Below are 23,870 nucleotides of genomic sequence, written 5' to 3'. Positions count from 1 at the left end.
GTTGTGTGGCGTCACCATGCCCCGTGGGGGGTGTTTTCTCGCTTTCTGTCTCTATGTCTCTCTCTGTCTGTCTGGCGAGCGCACACGCCCTATAGCGAAAAACCTCTCAAAAAAAAAAAAAGTTCAGTGATCTTTGTTTTTCTTACTATGTTTTTGCTACCGAATTTGGATTTCATTTCTCTTCCTTTTTAGTATCTTAAGGTGGCAGTTTTGTTTTGTTTTTTGTTCTAGGGTTTTAACCATAGGGTTCGTGTGCTAACAAGAGAAAGACAGAGAGGAAAAGTGAGAAGTCACCCCCAGGGAGGATGGCCACACCACAATCCCTTCTACTCCATTCTCCTCTGGGAATTTTAGGCACATACACACTCGTGCTGGGTGTTATTGTCTAGCTGCCAGGTCTGGGACTTGAACTATTTTCGGCCATGTGGGAATCTAGTACCTTAACCACCATGCTACCTGCTATCTCCCGAAGTAGTGACCATTTATTATTTTTTTTTACGTGTTTTTTCCCTAAGTTTATTATTTATTTATTTAATTCTATTTTCTTTTTTACATTCAATCACATATGTCCCTTAGCTTGTCAAGTGAAAGTGACGATTTTAAAGTACTGATTTGAGAACTTCTTTTCTTTCTAATATAAGCGTTTGATGCTACAAGTTTTTCTCGGCACTAATTTAGCTGGGTCCAACAATTTTTGTTTTTTCATTTTTTATTTAATTCGAAATATTTTTTAACTTCCCTTGTAACTTTGCCTTTGACCCCTGGATTATTTTGAAGTGTATTAATTTCCACATGCTGGTAGATTTGTCAGTTGTCTCTCTCTTTATTTCTAGTTTAATTTCATCATGGTTGGAGAGCATCCTTTATATCATTTCAGGTTTAAAGAAAAGTCAAAATTTAAAAAACAAAAAGTCAAAATTTGCTTAATGGCTCAGATCACGGTCTATCTTGGCTCACGCTTCTTGTGTGTTTAAAAATAACATGTCTTTTCCACTTGTTAGGTAAAGTGCTTTATAAAGGTCAGGTAAAGTTGGCTAATAATGTTATTTATGTTCTTTAAGTCCTTACTGATTTTCTGTCTACTTGTTTTATTGAATATGAAGAGAGGAGTGTTAAGGTCTCCAACTATAATTTGGATTTGTGCATGTCTGTTTTCAGTCCTGTCAGTTTTTGTTTTATGTGTTCTCAGTATTTGTTTGGGGTGCACGTTGTGTGGAATTGTGTTGTTAAAGGACAGGTTGAAGTCCTAACCCCCCAGTAACTGTGAATGTGACTTTATTTACAAATAGTACCTTTGCGGGTGTAAGCAAGTTAACATGAGGTCACTAGGGTGGATCCAAGCCCAACATAACTGGTGTGTTTATAAGATGCAAACGTGACTATGATGACAGACAGCGGGGAGAGAACACTATGGGGTGAGGGAGACCCAGATTAGGGTTATGTCGCTATAACCCAAGGAAGAGCTGGGGCTACTAGAACCTGAAAGCATCAGGGAAGAGTCTTCCCTAGCAGATCCTCCGTACCCTGCCACAGGGACACTTCTCTAAATACTCTCGCTTTTTCTCAGTAAAAGACTGCCATTACTCAAGTTTGTTTTTTTGTTTGTTTGTTTTGTTTTGTTTTTGTTTCTTTACAGAACCCTGGTTCCTTTTAATGAAAAATGATCAACTTTCTAAATATAAAATGAACCTACCCATATTAGATACAAGATCGGCAGGAGCTGACTTGCCTATTCTTATGCTCTGAAATCTCTAGTACATTCTTTGACATCTATACATTTTTAATTGCTTTTGACAATGAGCTTCTTAAATTGTGGGGCGTTTTGGAGTTTTTTTAAAGGAGGTGATTCATTTGGGAGTAGGAGTGTGGATAGTGAGACCATAGTTGTGTCATCTGTTACTATACTGAGATAGCTAATAAGACTATACTTTATATTTTACAAGTGATTGCAATTTTAATATTAATCTCAAGTCAAAATACAAAATACTGTTTTTAGAATTTTTCTCAATTATAAATAACAGAAAAAAAACAAAGAAGCCAATGTATAGATACTAATATTTAAAAGATTTACTTAATTTTGAATGGAGTTAACAGTTGTAACAAGAAGTAGCTGGTAATAACAATTTATGATGTTTGAACTAATTGTTCCTCAATGTGATCCCATCTCTCAGGGGATATATTTACAGAATCCTTCATAACTACTTCTTTTAACTCGCACCTTAATTTTATTGCCTTTTGGTGTGCTGTAGTAGGGTTCTCCCGAAAAACAAATCCAAGAGGTTAATATCTGTGTCCATATCATCTCTCTTTGGCTATCTGTTCCTATGTATAAAAGGAGGTTTATCGTGAGGAATTGGTCCATGGATATGAAGGCCAAGAACCCCACTATTTGCCTCCTGTGAGCTGGAGACCCCAGAAAGCTGGTTGTGTAATTCAGTCCCAGCGTGAAGTCTTGAGAACCAGGAGAGCTGCCAGTGCAAGAGCAGGAGCAGAGGAAGCGATGCCACAGCATAAGCCCTAAGGGAGGAAGGGGCATATTCCTCTTTCCTCGCTGTGTTAGTCCATTGGTGTATAACAAAATTCCTGAGACTGGGTCATTCATAAAAAGAGGTTTATATGATTCACAGTTCTGGAGGCTTGAAAATTGGACTGCATGGCACCAACCCCTACTTGTCTTTCGTGAGGACACAGTGCAGCTGGTGAAGGCTAAGTACCGCTTCACCCCATGGTGGAAAAATGGAAAAGCCAGCGGCCACATGCGAAGAGAGAGAGTCATGAGCATGCCAGGCTTGCTGTGTCGTTGCCTACTGCCATGGGGTCTGTTTACTGAGAATGCCTTCTCTCCCCCGAGAGGATATTCATCTATTATCCAAAGCACCTCCAGCAGGCCCCATCTCACAGTACTGCCACGTTGGGTGTTGAGTTTTAGTATAAGTTGCCGTGAGGACCCTCAAACCATGGTATCCACCTTTGGTTCTGTTCATACCCTCAACCAATTGGATGATGCCCACCCACCCTGAAGGAGAGAGTCCACTGTACTGAGCCCACAGATGGAAAGGCTAACCTCACCTGGAAGTACCCTCACAGACACAGAAGTGATGTTTAAGCTGGGCACCCTGGGGCCCAGTCAACTTGACACATAAAATTAACCATCACGTACACTTTGTGTTACGTTAAGGTGTTTTTCCCCCCAGTTGATGAAGAGAAGTTAGTAATCTGTAAACTGAACAAAGGACTTTTTTGTTTTACTTTTACAGAAATTTTTATTACTTTATATCGTAGGAGAAACCTAAAGCCATGATGAGCTTTTGCACACTGTGATTAGGGCCACAATGTCTGAATCTGAGTTTCACCAGCTTTTGTTTAGTCCTTCATAAATACTTATCACTGGGACCAGCAGATGCCATATGGTTACATCACTGGGCTCCCATATGGCCGACCACGGTGCAAGTCCTGGATCTGGCAGCTTGAAACTCATGCCAGGTGCATGTGTGTGTGTGTGCCCAAAATCCCAAGAGAAGAATGGAGGAGAAAGGACTGCAGTGTGACCTTCCCCCCAGAGGGGTAATTTCTAATTTTCTGTCTCCCTGTCTTTCTGGCAAGTGCATCTACCCTATAGCAAAAGTCTCTCTTAAAAAGTAAATAAACAAATACTTACTACTGCTATTTTACAATCAAATGACTAAATATTATCACCCCTGCCTAATATATCTGATAAACAGTTGTAGATGGAAACTACAATGAAGTTTTCATTTTAAAAAGGGTAAAGTTTAGGTTTTATATGTTGCTGACCATCCCAGAATATTCTCCTCCACAAAGAAAGTAAGGTAAATTTTAGGTAGTACTTGTGAATCTAATGGCATTTTTTTTTTAAGTTTATTTATTTCTTTCTTCCATGAGAGAGGGAAACAGAAGTGAGGGGGCAGAGGCACCCCCCAGCAGGGCCTTCACACTACAGCCTCAGCCATCCAGAATGCTTGGAATACACGTACCCATCCTGCACAGGGAGACCTCGGGAGTGAACCTGGGACCTTCCAGCATGGCCTCAGCCTCTGGGTGTTGCTTTGTCCTCTGCCTCTGCACCTGGCCATGGCTGTTTATTGTTCGATTCATCTTTCCATGAGTGGAATAGGTTCTTTGCTCAGTGATCTGGCTGCTCGGTTTGTGTGTGTGTGTGTGTGTGTGTGCGTGTGTGTGTGTGTGTTTAGAGGTTTGTATGTGCACTCACTAGAAAAAGAGAGAGAGAGGGAAAGTGAGAAATCACCCCCTAGGGGGATGCCATGTCACAATCCCTTCTCCTCCCTTTTGCCCCCCCCACACATACACACGCATGCACACACACACACACACACACACACACGGCATGATTTTCAAGCCACCAGAGCCAGGACTTGAACCACAGTCGGCCATGTGGGAGTCCAACCAGCGTCGTTATTCCCGTGCCACCTTGTGCCCCCCCCCCCGGCTGTTACCTAGCTGGAATTATTTTTGTCCTTTTTCTTTCAGAACCACCGAGGGGACAGCTTCAGGAAAGGCTTGAGGGGTGGACTGTTTCAGCAGTGCATTTCTTTCTATTCTAAGTGCGTCAGGCAGGGAATTGTCAGGAAGTTTGAGTATCACTGACCTTTGCTTGCCGGGTGCGGGCATTTTCTGGCAACATAACGCCCTTAAATCCTTGATTATTTGCCTGTGAAGTCCCACATTGCTAAAAATCAACTCTCAAACCGTTTCCCACCTTTACTGCCTCTGTGGATCCGTGACTGTTCCTAAACTGTGAGAATTACCTGTTGCAACTGCTAAATTGTTAGAAACTGTCTCATTACATTGGTTTTAGTTACCCTCTTTTTCCTGAATGTCACCAGTTACTTTCCCAACCATATTTTATCTCCTTGTTTGATCATTGAAATCCACTAGGTGTTCGTTTGGTTGTTTTTTAGGTTTGTGCCATAGGGATTGTGCATTTACCATAGAGAGACAGAGAGACAGAAAGTGAGAAATCACCTTCCAGGAGAAATGGCCATGCTGCAATCCCTTCTCCTCCATTCTCCTCTGGGGGCTTTGGGCACGCGCGCACACACACCTGGCATGCTTTTCGAGCCGCCAAGTCAAAGACTTGAATCGTGGTCAGTCATGTGGGAGTTCAACTCCTTAATCACCATGCCACCTGCTGGCTCCAAAGTCCACTAATAGTTTTTCTTTTATTTTTTTGTCCACTAATAGTTTTAAAGTTCCTCAGAATTTAGATTCTTGCCTATTCTTGTACTACATTTTTATTTATTTTTTTTTTTGAGAGGTTTTCACTATAGGGCGCGTGCGCTCGCCAGACAGAGAGAGACAGAGAGACAGAAAGCGAGAAATCACCCCCCAGGGGGGATGGTCACGCCGCTATCCTTTCTCCTCCATTCTCCTCTCGGGATCTTGATAACATGTACAATATCTTGGACGGGACTGGTGTGAAGTGTATCCGTGCTGGATACATTTATTTTACAAGTTATAGTGATATACAGGGATTGAATGTATAAAATATATTAAAATAATATCTGGGGCATGCACGCACACGCGTCCGGCATGAGTTTTAAGCCACCGGGTCCGGGACGCGAACCGCAGTCGACTACGTGGGAGTCCAGTGACATAGCCATTACGCTAACTGCTGGTCCCTATTCTTGTACTACTTTGCATTTAATTTTCATATTGATTTAGTATGTTTTTCAAAAAGGCAATTAATTTGTTTAAAATGCGAATAAAATATTATCCTTACATATCTTGAATTCTTTTTCCTTTTATAATCATATTTTGTTGTGCTTCATTTGCAAATTATTGACCTATCTAGCGCAGGTTTTTGGTTTGTTTTGGTTTTTGCTCCTGGGTGTTTGCATTAGCTGGAGAGAGACACACACCCACAGAGAAAGGAGGAGTGAGAAAGCAGCCCTCCTCCCCAGGGGTAGGGCCATCCCACAGTCCCTTCTCCTTCATTCACTTTCTGGCGCAAACACACACACGCCCATTGTGTGTTTCAAGCCCACTGGGTCCAGGACTGTAAATGCAAAGTCAGCCATGTGGGATCCAGCTGCTTCAACCACCAGGCCACCAGCTGGCCCAGCCCAGGTTTAAGCGAAAGGGCACACGATTTGCTCAGAATTGAGCTTAACAGAATAAGATGGGCTGTGTTCCAAAGTGAAACGAATTGTGTGACAGCCCCATGATTTACCAAGCAACTAGAGTTTCAAAAGCAGCTATTCCTCGAGCAGTTAGCATTTTATTTCACATAGCCAGCTTTTAGCAGCTAGAGGAAGTTACATCTTCCTGTTACTAATAACCCATTTTAAAATGTACAGATGAGGGACCAGCAGATGGCATAGCGGTTACATAGCTGGACTCTCAGGTGGTCGACTGCGGTTCGAGTCCTGGACCCAGTGGCTTGAAAATCACACCAGGCGTGTGTGCATGTGTGCCCAAGATCCCAAGAGGAGACTGGAGGAGAAGGGATTGCGCCTCCCCCCCCCCCCGGCTGTTACCTAGCTGGAATTATTTTTGTCCTTTTTCTTTCAGAACCACCGAGGGGACAGCTTCAGGAAAGGCTTGAGGGGTGGACTGTTTCAGCAGTGCATTTCTTTCTATTCTAAGTGCGTCAGGCAGGGAATTGTCAGGAAGTTTGAGTATCACTGACCTTTGCTTGCCGGGTGCGGGCATTTTCTGGCAACATAACGCCCTTAAATCCTTGATTATTTGCCTGTGAAGTCCCACATTGCTAAAAATCAACTCTCAAACCGTTTCCCACCTTTACTGCCTCTGTGGATCCGTGACTGTTCCTAAACTGTGAGAATTACCTGTTGCAACTGCTAAATTGTTAGAAACTGTCTCATTACATTGGTTTTAGTTACCCTCTTTTTCCTGAATGTCACCAGTTACTTTCCCAACCATATTTTATCTCCTTGTTTGATCATTGAAATCCACTAGGTGTTCGTTTGGTTGTTTTTTAGGTTTGTGCCATAGGGATTGTGCATTTACCATAGAGAGACAGAGAGACAGAAAGTGAGAAATCACCTTCCAGGAGAAATGGCCATGCTGCAATCCCTTCTCCTCCATTCTCCTCTGGGGGCTTTGGGCACGCGCGCACACACACCTGGCATGCTTTTCGAGCCGCCAAGTCAAAGACTTGAATCGTGGTCAGTCATGTGGGAGTTCAACTCCTTAATCACCATGCCACCTGCTGGCTCCAAAGTCCACTAATAGTTTTTCTTTTATTTTTTTGTCCACTAATAGTTTTAAAGTTCCTCAGAATTTAGATTCTTGCCTATTCTTGTCTACATTTTTATTTATTTTTTTTTTTTGAGAGGTTTTCACTATAGGGCGCGTGCGCTCGCCAGACAGAGAGAGACAGAGAGACAGAAAGCGAGAAATCACCCCCCAGGGGGGATGGTCACGCCGCTATCCTTTCTCCTCCATTCTCCTCTCGGGATCTTGATAACATGTACAATATCTTGGACGGGACTGGTGTGAAGTGTATCCGTGCTGGATACATTTATTTTACAAGTTATAGTGATATACAGGGATTGAATGTATAAAATATATTAAAATAATATCTGGGGCATGCACGCACACGCGTCCGGCATGAGTTTTAAGCCACCGGGTCCGGGACGCGAACCGCAGTCGACTACGTGGGAGTCCAGTGACATAGCCATTACGCTAACTGCTGGTCCCTATTCTTGTACTACTTTGCATTTAATTTTCATATTGATTTAGTATGTTTTTCAAAAAGGCAATTAATTTGTTTAAAATGCGAATAAAATATTATCCTTACATATCTTGAATTCTTTTTCCTTTTATAATCATATTTTGTTGTGCTTCATTTGCAAATTATTGACCTATCTAGCGCAGGTTTTTGGTTTGTTTTGGTTTTTGCTCCTGGGTGTTTGCATTAGCTGGAGAGAGACACACACCCACAGAGAAAGGAGGAGTGAGAAAGCAGCCCTCCTCCCCAGGGGTAGGGCCATCCCACAGTCCCTTCTCCTTCATTCACTTTCTGGCGCAAACACACACACGCCCATTGTGTGTTTCAAGCCCACTGGGTCCAGGACTGTAAATGCAAAGTCAGCCATGTGGGATCCAGCTGCTTCAACCACCAGGCCACCAGCTGGCCCAGCCCAGGTTTAAGCGAAAGGGCACACGATTTGCTCAGAATTGAGCTTAACAGAATAAGATGGGCTGTGTTCCAAAGTGAAACGAATTGTGTGACAGCCCCATGATTTACCAAGCAACTAGAGTTTCAAAAGCAGCTATTCCTCGAGCAGTTAGCATTTTATTTCACATAGCCAGCTTTTAGCAGCTAGAGGAAGTTACATCTTCCTGTTACTAATAACCCATTTTAAAATGTACAGATGAGGGACCAGCAGATGGCATAGCGGTTACATAGCTGGACTCTCAGCAGGTCGACTGCGGTTCGAGTCCTGGACCCAGTGGCTTGAAAATCACACCAGGCGTGTGTGCATGTGTGCCCAAGATCCCAAGAGGAGACTGGAGGAGAAGGGATTGCGGCATGGCCATCTCCCCTGGGGGGTGATTTCTCACTTTCACTTTCCCTCTCACTGTCTCTGCCTCTCTCTCTCTCTCTCTCTCTCTCTGGCAAGTGCATACATCCTATGGCAAAAAAAAAAAGTATGAGTTATTTGATTTTAATGGTCTTAACAGTTTATCAAGTGGGTATATTAATATACCTGCAAGTGGATAACTTGTTATATTAACATTGGACTTCTTCATTGTTTATCATGTTCATAATTACTTCATATATTTCTATTAATTTTCTTGAAATATTTAGGATTCTTTCTTGGGTTCTCCAAGTCCTTTCGCTCAGCACTGGCATTGAATTTTCAGATTATTTTCATCATTTTATGTGACTTTGTCATACTCAGACAAAAACGTACGGTCAAAACTGCTTCTCATTAAATGCGTCTGAGTAACAGAACTATGGAGGCATCGCTATTAAATCTACCAATGTGAGCATTTGAAGTGATTTAGATTCCGTGTAGGAATATGGACTGCTTTCTTTTTTTTTCCCAAGATGTGTTCATTAAATGGAAATGGCATCGTGGGTAGATATTTAATGCCACTTAGAGGAAAGCATGTTTCCAAGGGATTAAAAAGTATTCTAGGACTTGAAAACAAAAGTGCTTATTTGTTAACTCTAAAAGCCATAGTAGCTGCTGCTGATTTTTTTCCTTGACAATATTAAATAAAATCTAGAGCATGTGAAGATAAGTGCCAGACCCTCGCAGCCATATATAGCTTCTAACGAAATACTTTGAAAGCCAAGGCTGAGCGAAGACGCTGATCGGGCGGCTTGTTAGACTTGTCATTTAGATAAAAGAGCTGCAACGTCTGAAATGAACAGACCTGCCCCCCTCTCAGCGGCAATGTTACTGAAAGGATAGAGGCTATTTGTTTATTTTCTCCAGTAGAAGAAGGGGATGGAGAAGGCAGGGGGTGGAGATACCCAGACTAAGATTCATCGTCTTTTTTGAACAACTTTAGCAACACAGAAAATGAAAGCCTCTCATGTGGGCTCACAAACGTGTCTGTACAAACAGAAAAGTTTAAAGGAGAGTCAGGTAGGGTCCTTTAGTGACAGTCCTTACCTTTTTATTCCTTTTTTAAAAGTTCTTTTTACCGAGCATCTTTTGGGTGCCCCCAAGACAAAATATAATTTATTTTCCTTTTTGTTTTTGATGCCTTCTTCTAAGGTAATATTTAAAGACATTGTGTAAGTAGGGGGACCAACAGTTAGCGTAATGGCTATGTCGCTGGACTCCCACGTAGTCGACCGCGGTTCGAGTCCCGGACCCGGTGCCTTAAACTCACGCCGGGCGCGTGTGTGTGCGTGCCCAAGATCCTGAGAGGAGAATGGAGGAGAAGGGATTGCGGCGTGACCATCCCCCCTGGGGGGTGATTTCCTGCTCTCTGTCTCTCTCTGTCTGGCGAGCGCACGTGCCCTATAGCAAAAACCTCTCCCCCACCAAAAATAAAAAGACATTATATAAGTAGGGATAAAAACTTTAATATGGGCTAGCAGATGGTGTGGAGGTTAAGATAGCCGGATCCCACTTTGCCGACTGCATGGTTCAAGTCCTGGACCAATAGCTTAGAAAACACACCAGGCGCATGTGCATGCGTGCCCAAAATCCTGAGAGGAGAATGGAGGAGAAAGGATCGTGACATGGCCATCTGCCTTAGGGGGGTGATCTCTGTCTCTCTCTCTCCCCTTCTCTCCCTCCTTGGGCTTAGCACACTAAAAACAAAACCAAGAAAACTTTTAATATTATTTTTTTCAAAAGAGCATTTAATCTAAAACTTCCAGGGAAGGATGCCCATGGCTTTGCAAACTCAGCACCGGCATTTTCATCAGTCACAACCTAAATCATTCTTGGATTTGCCAGTGGGAGGTGGCTTTGCATCTCACTGCTGGTCTCTGAACTTCTCTCAGACTCTGTTTCTTTTCACCTGTAAATTGGAAATTAGGGTTGTTAATACGTCTTTGTATTAAGGAATTGTGAAGATAATGAGATAATATTTGTAGAACTCTTAGAACTTAATATCCACAGGGACCAGCAGTTGGCATAACGGCTACGTTGCTGAACTCTCATGTAGTTGACCGTAGTTCGCGTCCTGGATCTGGTGACTTAGACTCACGCTGCACATGTGTGTGTGCATGCCCAAGATCCGAAGAGGAGAATGGAGGAGAAGGGATTGTGGTGTGGCCATCCCTCCTGGGAGGTGATTTCTTGCTTTCTGTCTCTCTGTCTCTCTCTGTCTTTCTGGCAAGCACATGGCGCTCTATAGCAAAAACCACTCCAAAAATAAATAAAATTTAAAGAAGAACTTAATATCCACAAATAATAGGTTTGTTTTGTTTTGGGGGAAAAAAAAAAGTCCTGTTGGAGCTATATGCCATAGGTTTTTCTTGGGTGTCTTCCCAAACCACCTTGTTACTCTGTAATCAAGAGTGTCCAGGGACCAGCAGTTGGCGTAATGGCTATGTCGTTGGACTCCCATGTAGTCGACCGCAGTTCGCATCCCAGACCCGGTGACTTAAACTCATGCTGGGCGTGTGTGCGTGTGTGCCGAAGATCCCGAGAGGAGAATGGAGGAGAAGGGATTGCGGTGTGGCCATCCCCTCTAGAGGGTGATTTCTCACTTTCTATCTCTCTGTCTCTCTCTGTCTCTTTGGCGAGCGCACGCGCCCTATAGCAAAAACCTTTCCAAAAAAAGAAAAAAATAAAAAAGAGTGTCCAGTGCCTTGGGGCCAGCAGGTGGTGTAATGGTTAAGGCACTGACCACTCTCACATGAATGACCATGGTTTGAGTCCCAGACCTGGTGGCTTGCTTTCTCCCCCCACCCCCACCCCGTGTGTCTCTCTCTGGCCAAGATTGGGGTGAATAAATGAATAAAATTAAATAAATCTTTAAACAACAACAACAAAAGAGTGGCCATTGCCTTGAAAGAGGAAGAGGAGCCAAAAAAAAAAAAAAAAAAAAAAGGAAAGGCCGTTGCCCAGCTCCTCTGGGTCCTCACTAACTGGCAAGCTGGGGTAGAGGGGTCACGTGGCAAGACCCTTCAAAGATTCCCTTTTCTCAATTCCCCACTACCTTTTTTGGTTATAAATAATAATAGTATTATAATGACTATCTTTTCTGATGTAACACTTCTTGGGAGTGTATTTTTTTTCATCCTCAGAATTGGAAACTTTTATTTTATTCATGTATATCACGCACCTATTAATTAACAATATTCAGTTCTTTAACCTGACTTTTTTTTTTTTTCTTTTTTTTCTGTTTTGAAGAAAAATTTTTGCTATAGGGCCCATGCACTTGCTGGAGAGACAGAGAGACAGGAAGGGAGAAATCACCCCCCGGGGGGGATGGCCACGCCCTGATCCCTTCTCCATTCTCCTTTCATGATCTGGGCACGCATGCACATGTGTCCTACATGAGTTTTAAACCATGGGTTCCGGGACTCAAACCACGGGTAACTCTGTGGGGAGTCCAGCGACGGAACCATTATGCCATCTGCTGGTCCCTAACCTGAGCTTTTTATGACAGACTTGAAAAGAACTTTGAGTCCAGCCATCTTGCTATTTCTTCCTTGCTAGTCTTTTGCACTCGGTTGTTAGTGGTTCTCTGACAATGTCTCCAGACTTAGCCTTCTTCCAGGGATGAAGCAAATGATGTACAGCCTCTATTGGCACACCACGTGTTAGATGCTGTGGGCAGGCTTTCTCTGTCATCATGGAATTAAAGGCTGTTTCTAGCTTCCTAGTCATTCCAGATGAAGATGACAAGAGCCAATGGCTTTCAGCCAACCATCAGCTCGTTAGCAGAGTTGGAAAGCACTAATGCCTTTTTGCCTCCTTTTTCTGAGCCCACTTTCACCTTTACATCTCCCCTCCTCTGTAGACCCACAACATGGATTTTATGAAACAAATCCATGCATCCAATGCACCCTTCAGCATTTGAACAGGCCCTAGTTCTGGGATCCTGTGTCCCAGAGTTCTTTATTTTCTTCCTTTTTAACCCTCTTTTCTTCTGCTTTTCATCTTCAGATATTGAGGTTTAATGTTTTCCTAATAAAGCCTTGGCTAGGGAAAAGGATCTCTGCTCTGTAGAATTTGGAGAGTCCTTACCAATTCCCTAAATTCCGTACAACTATCTTGCCCTTTGTAACCACAAGTGTAGTTAGGACCTCGCTTCTGAAAGGTTGATATAAATTGTAACCATTTATATGAAAATTTCTAAAGGGGGGCCAGCAGGTGGCATGATGGTTAAGGGCACTGGATTCCCACATGGCCAATTGTGGTTCGAGTCCCGGACCTGATGGCTTGCTTTCTTGCTTTCCCTTTCTCTCTCTCTCTCTGTCTATCTCTGGTTAAATTAAAATAATAATACTAATTATAATAATAAATGTAATTAAATAAATAATTAGTTTTTTAAAAATCCTGAAGGAAAGAAGGAATTACAGTTAAGATAACAGCAATACTACAAATAGCAGCTATACTTACTGAGTATTTTGTTCATGTCAGCAGCTCTTCTACATGCTTTGCATATATGTAACTTTCAAAACTAAACCATATTTGAAAATTAGAGAGAATTATTAGAATTAGGAAAAACAACTTATAACATAGCAGTCTTAGATGGATAAAATTGCCTTAAAAAATGAATCGTGAGTTCTATTGTAGTTTGAGTCTCCTAGACTTACACTGGTTTTCAGTGGAATTCCTTAAGATGTGTTATTTTTTATTTTAGAAGTAGAGGTATCTAGGCTCGGCCTTGGTTGCACACACTGCTAAAATGCTGCTGTTCGGAGGCTGAGGCCACATGGGAGGCCAGGGTTCAATTCCTGGTTCAACCTAAACAGGCAAGGTGCAGTAGCTTGCCGCTGCAGTCCTGGCTGACTGGAAGATAGGACAGGAGGAGCCCGACGTGAAGAGACGCTGTCAGAAACCAGTCAATCACTGTCTTTCTGTCTCCCAAATAAATGAATAAACAGGCAAATGAATAAATGCACAAGCAAATAAATAAATACATAAATAAGTAATTTTGAAACACGTAAATACCAGCTAACATATTTTCTGTGAAAATGCATTTTTAAAAAGTAATGGAAAGCAACTGTAGATACCAGAGATGGTGTAGGAGGAGAGCGGGAAGTGGCAGAGGGTGAGAAATTGGGATATATATATATATGTTTATATATATATATATACACACACACACATGCACATATACATATATACATATAAGAAACAAGAAATAGAAAATTATTTGTTGACAATAACAAGTATGATTAAGCCACTATGTAGTGTATTCTGCATGGGAAATCACATTTTGTATACTTGATGATATTCAGTGAATGAATGTAAAATAATTAAATTTAAAAGAAAAAAAAGAAAGTTTCAAAAATTGCAAAATACAGACTGGGGGTAATTTATTTTGTTTTTGGAGAGGTTTTTGCTATAGGGCACGTGCACTCACCAGGAAGACAGAGAGAGAGAGACGGAGAGACAGAAAGTGAGAAATCACCTCCCGGGGGGATGGCCACGCCGCAACCCCTTCTCCTCCATTCTCCTCTTGGGATCTTGGGCACACACTCACACGTGCCTGGCATGAGTTTAAGGCACCAGGTCCAGGACTCAAACCGCGGCTGACTACGTGGGAGTCCAGCGACATAGCTTACGCTAACTGCTGGTCCCAGTAATTTGATTTTTAAAAGTCTAGTATGTACCTTTGGAAGTTCTCTATAAATCCCAAACTGTTTGTTTTTAACTAATGTAGGAGATAATTGTAACTTGGGACATTTGGTGTGCTTTTTATGGTAAAATTTAGAGACCCCTGGTTTTTTTTTTTTTTTTCGAGGGGGATTGCCATAGGGTACATGTGCTCACAGAGAGAGACCGAGAGAGAAAGAGAAAGTGAGAAATCGACCACCCCGGGGAGATGACCATGCCACAATCTCGTCTCCCCCATTATCCCATTAGGATTTTAGACAGGCTGGCACACATACCTGGTGTTTTCAAGGCATTGGCTGCAGGTCTTGAACCTCAGGTCAACCATGTGGAAATCCAGCGCTTCAACCACCATACCGCCTACTGGCCCCAGCACCTGGATTTTTAAAAAAATCATCTTGCTTTTGGTTATATTCTGGCAGTGGAGAAATTCGGTGACTTGGAATGCTGCATTCTGTGAGGATCCTGATAATGCATAGGACTATATGTTTTTGTCCTGCTTTGTCAATAGATGATTGTGATGTTTAATTATGTTCCTTCCTAATAGACTCTACTAATCTTATCAAGCTTATCTTAATGTCTTTTTTAGATTATTTAATTTTTCAATTATTGTTATTTTAATTTACTATTATAGGGCACGTGTGTTCACCAGAGAGACAGAGAGAGAGAGCGAGAATGAGAATGAGAAAGCAAGCTGCCAGGTTTAGGACTTAAGCCACAGCTGTCTGTGTGGGAGTCCAGCCCTTAACTGCCATGCCACCTACTGGCCCCTTTAATATCCTTTTCTCTTTGAATATTTTTGATCAAATAACCTTAAACATTTATTATAACTAATAACTTACTTTATGTGTCAGGCACTGAGCTGGTTACATTATGTATAATATTTTTGTAAATTAACAATATCATTTGTCAAAAAAGTCAATCAAAACGTGATTTTTAATGGTAATACTCCTACAAAACTATTTTTAAAGTTTTGTTTTACATATTCTGTTTTGAATGGTATCATTACTGTCTTAAAAGCAGAAGAGTTACCACTGTATCATAGATAGCAACTTCGCTATATGTGAATACATTAAAATGTTCTAATTACAGTAATTTTTCTTTTTCTTTTTTTTTTCTTTTGGAGAGGTTTTTGCTATAGGGCGCATGCGCTCGCCAGACAGAGAGAGAGAGAGAGACAGAGAGACAGAAGGATTTATTTTGTTTTTGGAGAGGTTTTTGCTATAGGGCACGTGCACTCACCAGGAAGACAGAGAGAGAGAGACGGAGAGACAGAAAGTGAGAAATCACCTCCCGGGGGGATGGCCACGCCGCAACCCCTTCTCCTCCATTCTCCTCTTGGGATCTTGGGCACACACTCACACGTGCCTGGCATGAGTTTAAGGCACCAGGTCCAGGACTCAAACCGCGGCTGACTACGTGGGAGTCCAGCGACATAGCTTACGCTAACTGCTGGTCCCAGTAATTTGATTTTTAAAAGTCTAGTATGTACCTTTGGAAGTTCTCTATAAATCCCAAACTGTTTGTTTTTAACTAATGTAGGAGATAATTGTAACTTGGGACATTTGGTGTGCTTTTTATGGTAAAATTTAGAGACCCCTGGTTTTTTTTTTTTTTTTCGAGGGGGATTGCCATAGGGTACATGTGCTCACAGAGAGAGACCGAGAGAGAAAGAGAAAGTGAGAAATCGACCACCCCGGGGAGATGACCATGCCACAATCTCGTCTCCCCCATTATCCCATTAGGATTTTAGACAGGCTGGCACACATACCTGGTGTTTTCAAGGCATTGGCTGCAGGTCTTGAACCTCAGGTCAACCATGTGGAAATCCAGCGCTTCAACCACCATACCGCCTACTGGCCCCAGCACCTGGATTTTTAAAAAAATCATCTTGCTTTTGGTTATATTCTGGCAGTGGAGAAATTCGGTGACTTGGAATGCTGCATTCTGTGAGGATCCTGATAATGCATAGGACTATATGTTTTTGTCCTGCTTTGTCAATAGATGATTGTGATGTTTAATTATGTTCCTTCCTAATAGACTCTACTAATCTTATCAAGCTTATCTTAATGTCTTTTTTAGATTATTTAATTTTTCAATTATTGTTATTTTAATTTACTATTATAGGGCACGTGTGTTCACCAGAGAGACAGAGAGAGAGAGCGAGAATGAGAATGAGAAAGCAAGCTGCCAGGTTTAGGACTTAAGCCACAGCTGTCTGTGTGGGAGTCCAGCCCTTAACTGCCATGCCACCTACTGGCCCCTTTAATATCCTTTTCTCTTTGAATATTTTTGATCAAATAACCTTAAACATTTATTATAACTAATAACTTACTTTATGTGTCAGGCACTGAGCTGGTTACATTATGTATAATATTTTTGTAAATTAACAATATCATTTGTCAAAAAAGTCAATCAAAACGTGATTTTTAATGGTAATACTCCTACAAAACTATTTTTAAAGTTTTGTTTTACATATTCTGTTTTGAATGGTATCATTACTGTCTTAAAAGCAGAAGAGTTACCACTGTATCATAGATAGCAACTTCGCTATATGTGAATACATTAAAATGTTCTAATTACAGTAATTTTTCTTTTTCGCTTTTTTTTCTTTTGGAGAGGTTTTTGCTATAGGGCGCATGCGCTCGCCAGACAGAGAGAGAGAGAGAGACAGAGAGACAGAAGGCGAGAAATCACCCCCTCGGGGCATGGCCACGTCGCAATCCCTTCTCCTCCATTCTCCTCCTGGGATCTTAGGTACGCACGCACACGCACCCGGCATGAGTTTAAACCACCAGGTCTGGGACTCCAACTACGGTTGACCAGATGGAAGTTCAGCGACATAGCCATTACACTAACTGTTGGTCCTGAGTCATTTTTCTTGACTATTCATACCATTTTCAAGAGTTTTGGTTTTCTTTAATTTGTCTTTTTCTTTTCTTTAATACAAATGCTTATTTTCATTTTTAAATATCTTTTCTTGTTAGTTCTGACACTTAGTTTTAAATTTTTTTTGTTTGAACCCATTTTTTACACTATTGTAATTGAGGTTATGTTTTTGTTTGTTTTATTTTGTAGAGAAAAAGAATCTTATATAATTCTGTTGTTTGGCTTTTTATAGTGTTTAAAGTTGTTTTTCTGTAGCCTAAGGCTATTTATATTTTCCTGATTGTAAACTTGAATTATGCTACTTTTATACTCTCTAATCAATACATATTTTCTATTGATTTTTTTTTTCAGAGCGTTTATGGCCGTTTTTTGATGAACTATAGTTTTTTGTCTCCTTCTTTTAAAAAGGTGCTGATTTTAAAAATACCCTGTCAAGCTCGTTGAGTGATACAAAGAGCTCTCTACCTAGGCGATAGTACTAGGCCCCTTCCTGAAGCGTTTTTTGCAATTGTTACCTTAATATACTGTCTCAGGAAGGGGGACCATCAGTGTCTACTTCTTGTTCTTTTGCAGCAAACAAATAAACATCTTGAAATGCTGATTTAGACAATGTTTTAAAATGCTGTGATCCACTTTGGTGTGCGACCGACTCTTGCTTTAGTTAAATGTTTTGCAGCATTATAACATAGTTGGATCCAGCTCATCTTTTAAAGCAGTTGTCAGAAAAATATGGGCCAGCATGGTAGAATGTATTAGCTCAATACATTGTCTCCATTTTATTATGAAGCTGCTGAGGAAGCAGTGATATACAGCACTGTCATTACAGATCTATTGTTAGGACTGTTCCCAGTCTTCTTTGCACTGCCATTAATTTATAGCAGTAAACAATATGTAGCCTTCCAACTGCAGCAAAGCAGCATCTTTTAATGAGGTGGATGTTATTACCACAATAAATCAGTGCTTTCGCGTAATGTATAATTCAATGTGTGTATTCCCACTGTAACTTCTCTGAGTAAGCTGATACTGTATCATTGTCATTGCACAGCTCTGCTGCTCTTTTTTATTTATTTATTTTTTTGGTAACCTCCTTTTATTTGGGGACTTCTTTTTTATATGCCTGCAAATAAATGCGGTATGTCTTGATAGCTGTCCTAGAGCAGGCTTCAGAAACCAACTGTAACAGTAACAGCCAGAATTGATACTGTAGAACCTCTGTGGATCCCTGCACAGAGGCCATTTTTTTCAGACGCTAGTGAAATCAATCCTAATTGGTTTTAGCATTATATTCAAGAAATGTGATTCTATAACTATTGATTTTGGGGGGGAGGTTACTCAGTTGGATTGTAATAAAAATAGGAGCAGATAAAGCGAATACTTAATACGTTGCAGAATCATACAAAAGAAGCATTGATCCTGTTTTTAATTCATATAATTTGTCATCCAGTGGTTTTATTTGGTCTTTTTTTCCTTTTGCATGGCTCCGTCTTTAGGGACGACAACTAAAATACATTTAAAGGCATTCCAAATTGGTTCTGTAACAAAGAAAGAATTCTTGGCTTCAGCTTCATTCTTAACCAGCATACACTTAGAAAGTCGGATATAATTCTTTTATACAGAAACTAATGTTTTATAAGATGGCATTTTAAATTAATATCCTGTGACAGTGACTTCAAATAGTAATCAACTAAAAATTTTTAAAAATCTGCTTGTGACATAAAAGAAAAGCTTAAAATAAAACAATGTTGATAAATAAAGAGAATAGTACCAAATATAAATAGTACTTTTGAAAAAATAGTTAACAATGAGTGTAAGAAAGATAGTAAAAATGAAAAAATTTTAAATGTGGCTTAAAATTACTTGATATGAAAAGCAGTTCAAAAACTGGTCTGAACATTGCTTCATTTTCAGTAGACTAATTCTCAGTATATCCGTCTTTAAACCAGTAATTTCGATTTGTTTTAGTTGAGTATTTTCCCCATAAATAATCAGATATTTGCTCTCTCTTAAAAATGAGGAATGACTAACTCTCAGGTTTTCACAAAAGATATAACCCAAAGGACTGTTCCCTATCTTACGAAGAGAAGTGGTCTCACGTAGCCTGCATTTTTTCAGTGAATTGATATACTCACATTCTACATAAGGAATAGAGATTTTCTAGAGACAGGAACATTTTTAAAGAATGAGTCATTATTTCAAGCAGTTGATCTTTTTTTAAAGATTTATTTTATTTTATTTATCAACATCATCATTATCATTTTTTTTTTAAACCATAGAGAAAACACGTGAGAGAAAGTGAAAAAGCAATCTGCCAGGTCATGGGCTTGAACCACAGTTGGCCATGTGGGAGTCCAGCACCTTATGAACCACAGCCCCTGCCAGCCCCTAAAGCAATTGATCTTCATGTTCTTTGAGCCCTAGACCCCTTCGAGAAGCTCCAAACTACCGTGTCTTACTTAAGAAAGTGTACATGTGCATAGTCGTACACAATTTTTCTGTTTGATAGAGCTTGAATAACAATAGCAGCAGCAACAATAATGAAACCAACTAACATTCATTAAGCTTTTGTCTTATGCCAAGCAATTTAGGGGACATGGAGGAATCTTGATAGGCAGTTCTTTTGTTCAAACTTCCTTACCACAACCCTAAAATATGATTTTTTTTTTTTGGAGAGATTTTCACTGTAGGGCACGTGCGCTCGCCAGACAGACAGAGACATAGAGACAGAAAGCGAGAAATCACCCCCCAGGGGGGATGGTCACGCCGCAATCCCTTCTCCTCCATTCTCCTCTCGGGATCTTGGGCACGCACGCACAGGCGCCCGGCGTGAGTTTTAAGCCACCGGGTCCGGGACACGAACCGCGGTCGACTACGTGGGAGTCCAGCGACATAGCCATTACGCTAACTGCTGGTTCCCGCTAAAATATGATTTTCAAAATAACAGGTAGGATTCACAGGATGTTGTCAGGCGTGGTCTGCAGGATTTACTCATTTCCTGTTCTCAGACACCCTTGTGGGTGGGTATCGCAATTATTCCATGAGGCCGGGTTATTTACCATGGTGCCACGCTGCTTCTGGGCTGTTTTCCCAGCATAACCTCAGCATCTGTCTACGGTTCTTCTTACATAGTTTTTACAGTTTATGCAGGAATGTTTTTCTCTTCTACTCTAGTTTGCTCCTACTATTGATAATGGAAATTTGTAGTTATTTCTTGTTTTAAAATTTTTATTTATTTATTCATTCATTTATTTTAATTTGACCAGAGAGAGACACAGAGAACAAGAGAGAGCTAGAGAGGGAAAGTGAGAAAGCAAGCCACCAGGTCCAGGTCCAGGACTCGAACCACGGTCGGCCATGTGGGAGTGTCTAACACCTTAACCACCGGGCCACCTGCTCGTACCCTGTAGTTATTTCTTAATCCCCCTTTGATACAGTTTTTTTTGTTATGTTTTCCTGTTCTCAGACACCCTTGGGGGTGGGGATCGCAATTATTCCATGAGGCCGGGGTATTTGCCATGGTGCCACGCTGCTTCTGGGCTGTTTTCCCAGCATAACCTCAGCATCTGTCTACGGTTCTTCTTACATAGTTTTTACAGTTTATGCAGGAATGTTTTTCTCTTCTACTCTAGTTTGCTCCTACTATTGATAATGGAAATTTGTAGTTATTTCTTGTTTTAAAATTTTTATTTATTTATTCATTCATTTATTTTAATTTGACCAGAGAGAGACACAGAGAACAAGAGAGAGCTAGAGAGGGAAAGTGAGAAAGCAAGCCACCAGGTCCAGGTCCAGGACTCGAACCACGGTCGGCCATGTGGGAGTGTCTAACACCTTAACCACCGGGCCACCTGCTCGTACCCTGTAGTTATTTCTTAATCCCCCTTTGATACAGTTTTTTTTGTTATGTTTTGTACTTCATCTCACTGCTTCCTGGGTTTTGTTCCATGAGCTTTTCAGGAACCATTATAAGCATTCTTCCAGCTTCAAAATTCTGTTTCTGATTGTTGCTTCTTATTAACCAAATGGGGTTTCATAAGTGCTTTCCAAAATATTGTATGGCTAATAGTCTATGAGATGCTTGATATGGTCTGATTCAACTACACATAGACTGACAGAAAAATGACAGGTTTATCCATCCACTTACTTAGTGTGCATGTTTAACTTGTGTTGAAAAATAATTTTTTTTTTCTATTTAGTCTGTCAACATAACAGTGTATATTAGCTTAAATAGTGCATAACTTTAAAATTGACTTTGCCACCCGGCCAGCAGGTGGCATGGTTATAAAGGTGCTGGACCCCAGTAGCTTGAAAATCATATGGGGCATGTGTGCGTGCGTGCCTAAAAATCCCAAGAGGAGAATGGAGGAGAAGGGACTGTGGCATGGCCATCTCCTGGAAGGGGTGATTTCTCCCTTTCCGTCTCTGCCTCTCTCTGTCTCTCTGGCAAGCCCACATACCATATAGTAAAAACTTTAGTTAAAAAAAAATATTGACATCTGCTAATGAATAGCTTTAGAAGAAAGAGAAAGATTAAAGGTCAGTTACACTTACATATATTCTTGTTTTCTGTTTCTTTGGCAGCCAATAGGTGCTTTGAATCCAAAAAGAGCAGCCTTCTTTACAGAGCGTTATGAATCCTGGGAAGATGACCAAGTTCCAAAGTTCCACTACGGCACTCATTACTCAACTGCAAGTTTTGTTCTTGCATGGCTACTAAGAATAGTAAGTCCTGTTCAGATAATGAACCATGACAAAGTAAATTCAATATCGTGGAGACTATGCAATGGTTGCACATCACCATCGTTGCTGTTGAATGATAAAAAATATATATGTATCTTCTTACGCGGCTAATGTTCTAATAAGTATCTCTGTATCTCATGTGGTATGTATTTTACGACAGATTACTGTAGAATTGCTTTAAAATATTTCACCTGGATTTCCCCACTTTAGATTTGCCTCTTTAAGTGGCTGCCCTTACCAGATTCTAAATTGTAACACAGAGTCTATTTATTTATTTATTTATTTTATACATTCAATCACTGTATATCCTATATATCACACATAGGTTCTTTTTTTATTTTTTTTTTTGGAGAGGTTTTCGCTATACGGCACGTGCGCTCACCAGACAGAAAGCGAGAAATCACCCCCCAGGGTGGATGGTCACGCCGCAATTCCTTCTCCTCCATTCTCCTCTCGGGATCTTGGGCACGCACGCACATGCACCCGGCGTGAGTTTTAAGCCACCGGGTCCGGGGCGTGAACTGCGGTCGACTACGCGGGAGTCCAGCGACATAGTCATTACTCTAACTGCTGGTTCCCACACATAGGTTCTTTTTAAACGTAGTCGTTCAGAGGAAGAACTCAGTATGATTTCATTTACGTAGGCATATGTCTATCTATTTTGGAAATTTCAGTTTCTCTAAATTGGATAAGGTGTGTTTGTAGGCAACACCGAGGCTGTCGTGTATTGATAATATATTGATTTAACAAGAAATGTTCCTGTAAAATTGAAAGGTGATTCATCTACCAGAAAGTAATTTCTTTGCGAAAGCATTAGCAGCACATCATTAATTAAAGCTTGTTAGAAGGGGGCAGGCAGACATAAATCCTAGAAGTAATTTATAGTGCTTAGCTAATTTCAAGCAATTATCCACTAATACGTGTTTAAGTGTTCTTTAACTAAGAGGAGGCTTTTAAATCTTCCAAACATTTTTCTTTTCTTAATCATAAATTAAATATTGAGCCATAACAATAGGAAAATTACATATTGGAGTATTTCCCTGTGCTATGAAACTATCCATCAAGTTTATGTCTGAATGTTATTAATAAATTGTGCTGGGAAAGAAAGAAAATATGTAGAAAATGTGGCAAATACCAAATTTTAGAAATATTTAGAAATACTTCCTTTTTTTTTTTTTGGAGAGGTTTTTCGCTATAGGGTGCGTGTGCTCACCAGACAGAGAGAGACAGAGAGATAGAAAGTGAGAAATCACCCTCCAGGGGGATGGCCATGCCACAGTCCCTTCTCCATTCTCCTCTCTGGATCTAGGGCACGCACGCACACGCGCCCGGCGTGAGTTTTAAGCCACTGGGTCCGGGACGCAAACCACGGTCGACTACGTGGGAGTCCAGCGACATAGCCATTACGCTAACTGCTGGTTCCCAGAAATACTTCTGAAACAAAAATAACTTAAGACCTTTAATGCAATAATTTAGATAGAATTCCCATTCTATTTCTGGTATATATTACTGGCTAGTGCCTATTAGTCATTAAAATATTTAGAGATAAAGGTTTATTTTAAAAATCACATTTTTATACATGAGTAAACATACGGCTATTCTAAACTGCTGTCTTTTTTAGGAACCCTTTACAACGTATTTCCTAAATTTGCAAGGAGGGAAATTTGATCATGCAGATCGAACTTTCTCATCAGTTTCCAGAGCTTGGCGAAACAGTCAACGTGATACTTCCGATATTAAGGTACAGAAATGGTTCGTTTTCCAGATGTTTTTGCCGAGGTGCTTCTTATTGAATGAACGTTGAACTTCATTCTCCTGCGACCCAGCCCTGTTTGTTAGACAAGCTTCAGAGGATGAGGCCCCAATGGAGCAGCCAGGAACCACTATACAATCTGTCTGGCTTTTCTGTGTCTGCTTCTGCCTGCCTGTATGTCCTGAGTATTTGCCTCTTTCTGTCTCTCATCTTTTCTCTCT

At 40.8% G+C, this 23,870-nt stretch overlaps 1 protein-coding gene across 1 annotated transcript in view; it reads left to right on the top strand.

Moving 5' to 3' along the window:
• LOC102499849 (lipopolysaccharide-responsive and beige-like anchor protein) overlaps positions 1–23,870 on the top strand; it is a 358,799-nt gene that overhangs the window by 131,656 nt on the left and 203,273 nt on the right. Inside the window, exons 9-10 of the mRNA XM_006162336.2 lie at positions 21,738–21,878; positions 23,518–23,637. Of these exons, the coding sequence (XP_006162398.1) occupies positions 21,738–21,878; positions 23,518–23,637 (261 nt within the window). The remainder of the gene's footprint in view (positions 1–21,737; positions 21,879–23,517; positions 23,638–23,870) is intronic.

This window comes from Tupaia chinensis, unplaced genomic scaffold, assembly GCF_000334495.1.
Source record: "Tupaia chinensis unplaced genomic scaffold, TupChi_1.0 Scaffold139871_1, whole genome shotgun sequence".
Classification (NCBI taxonomy): Eukaryota; Metazoa; Chordata; class Mammalia; order Scandentia; family Tupaiidae; genus Tupaia; species Tupaia belangeri.
Note: the sequence above shows the minus strand (reverse complement) of the source record. Positions and strands in the feature narration are given on the sequence as shown.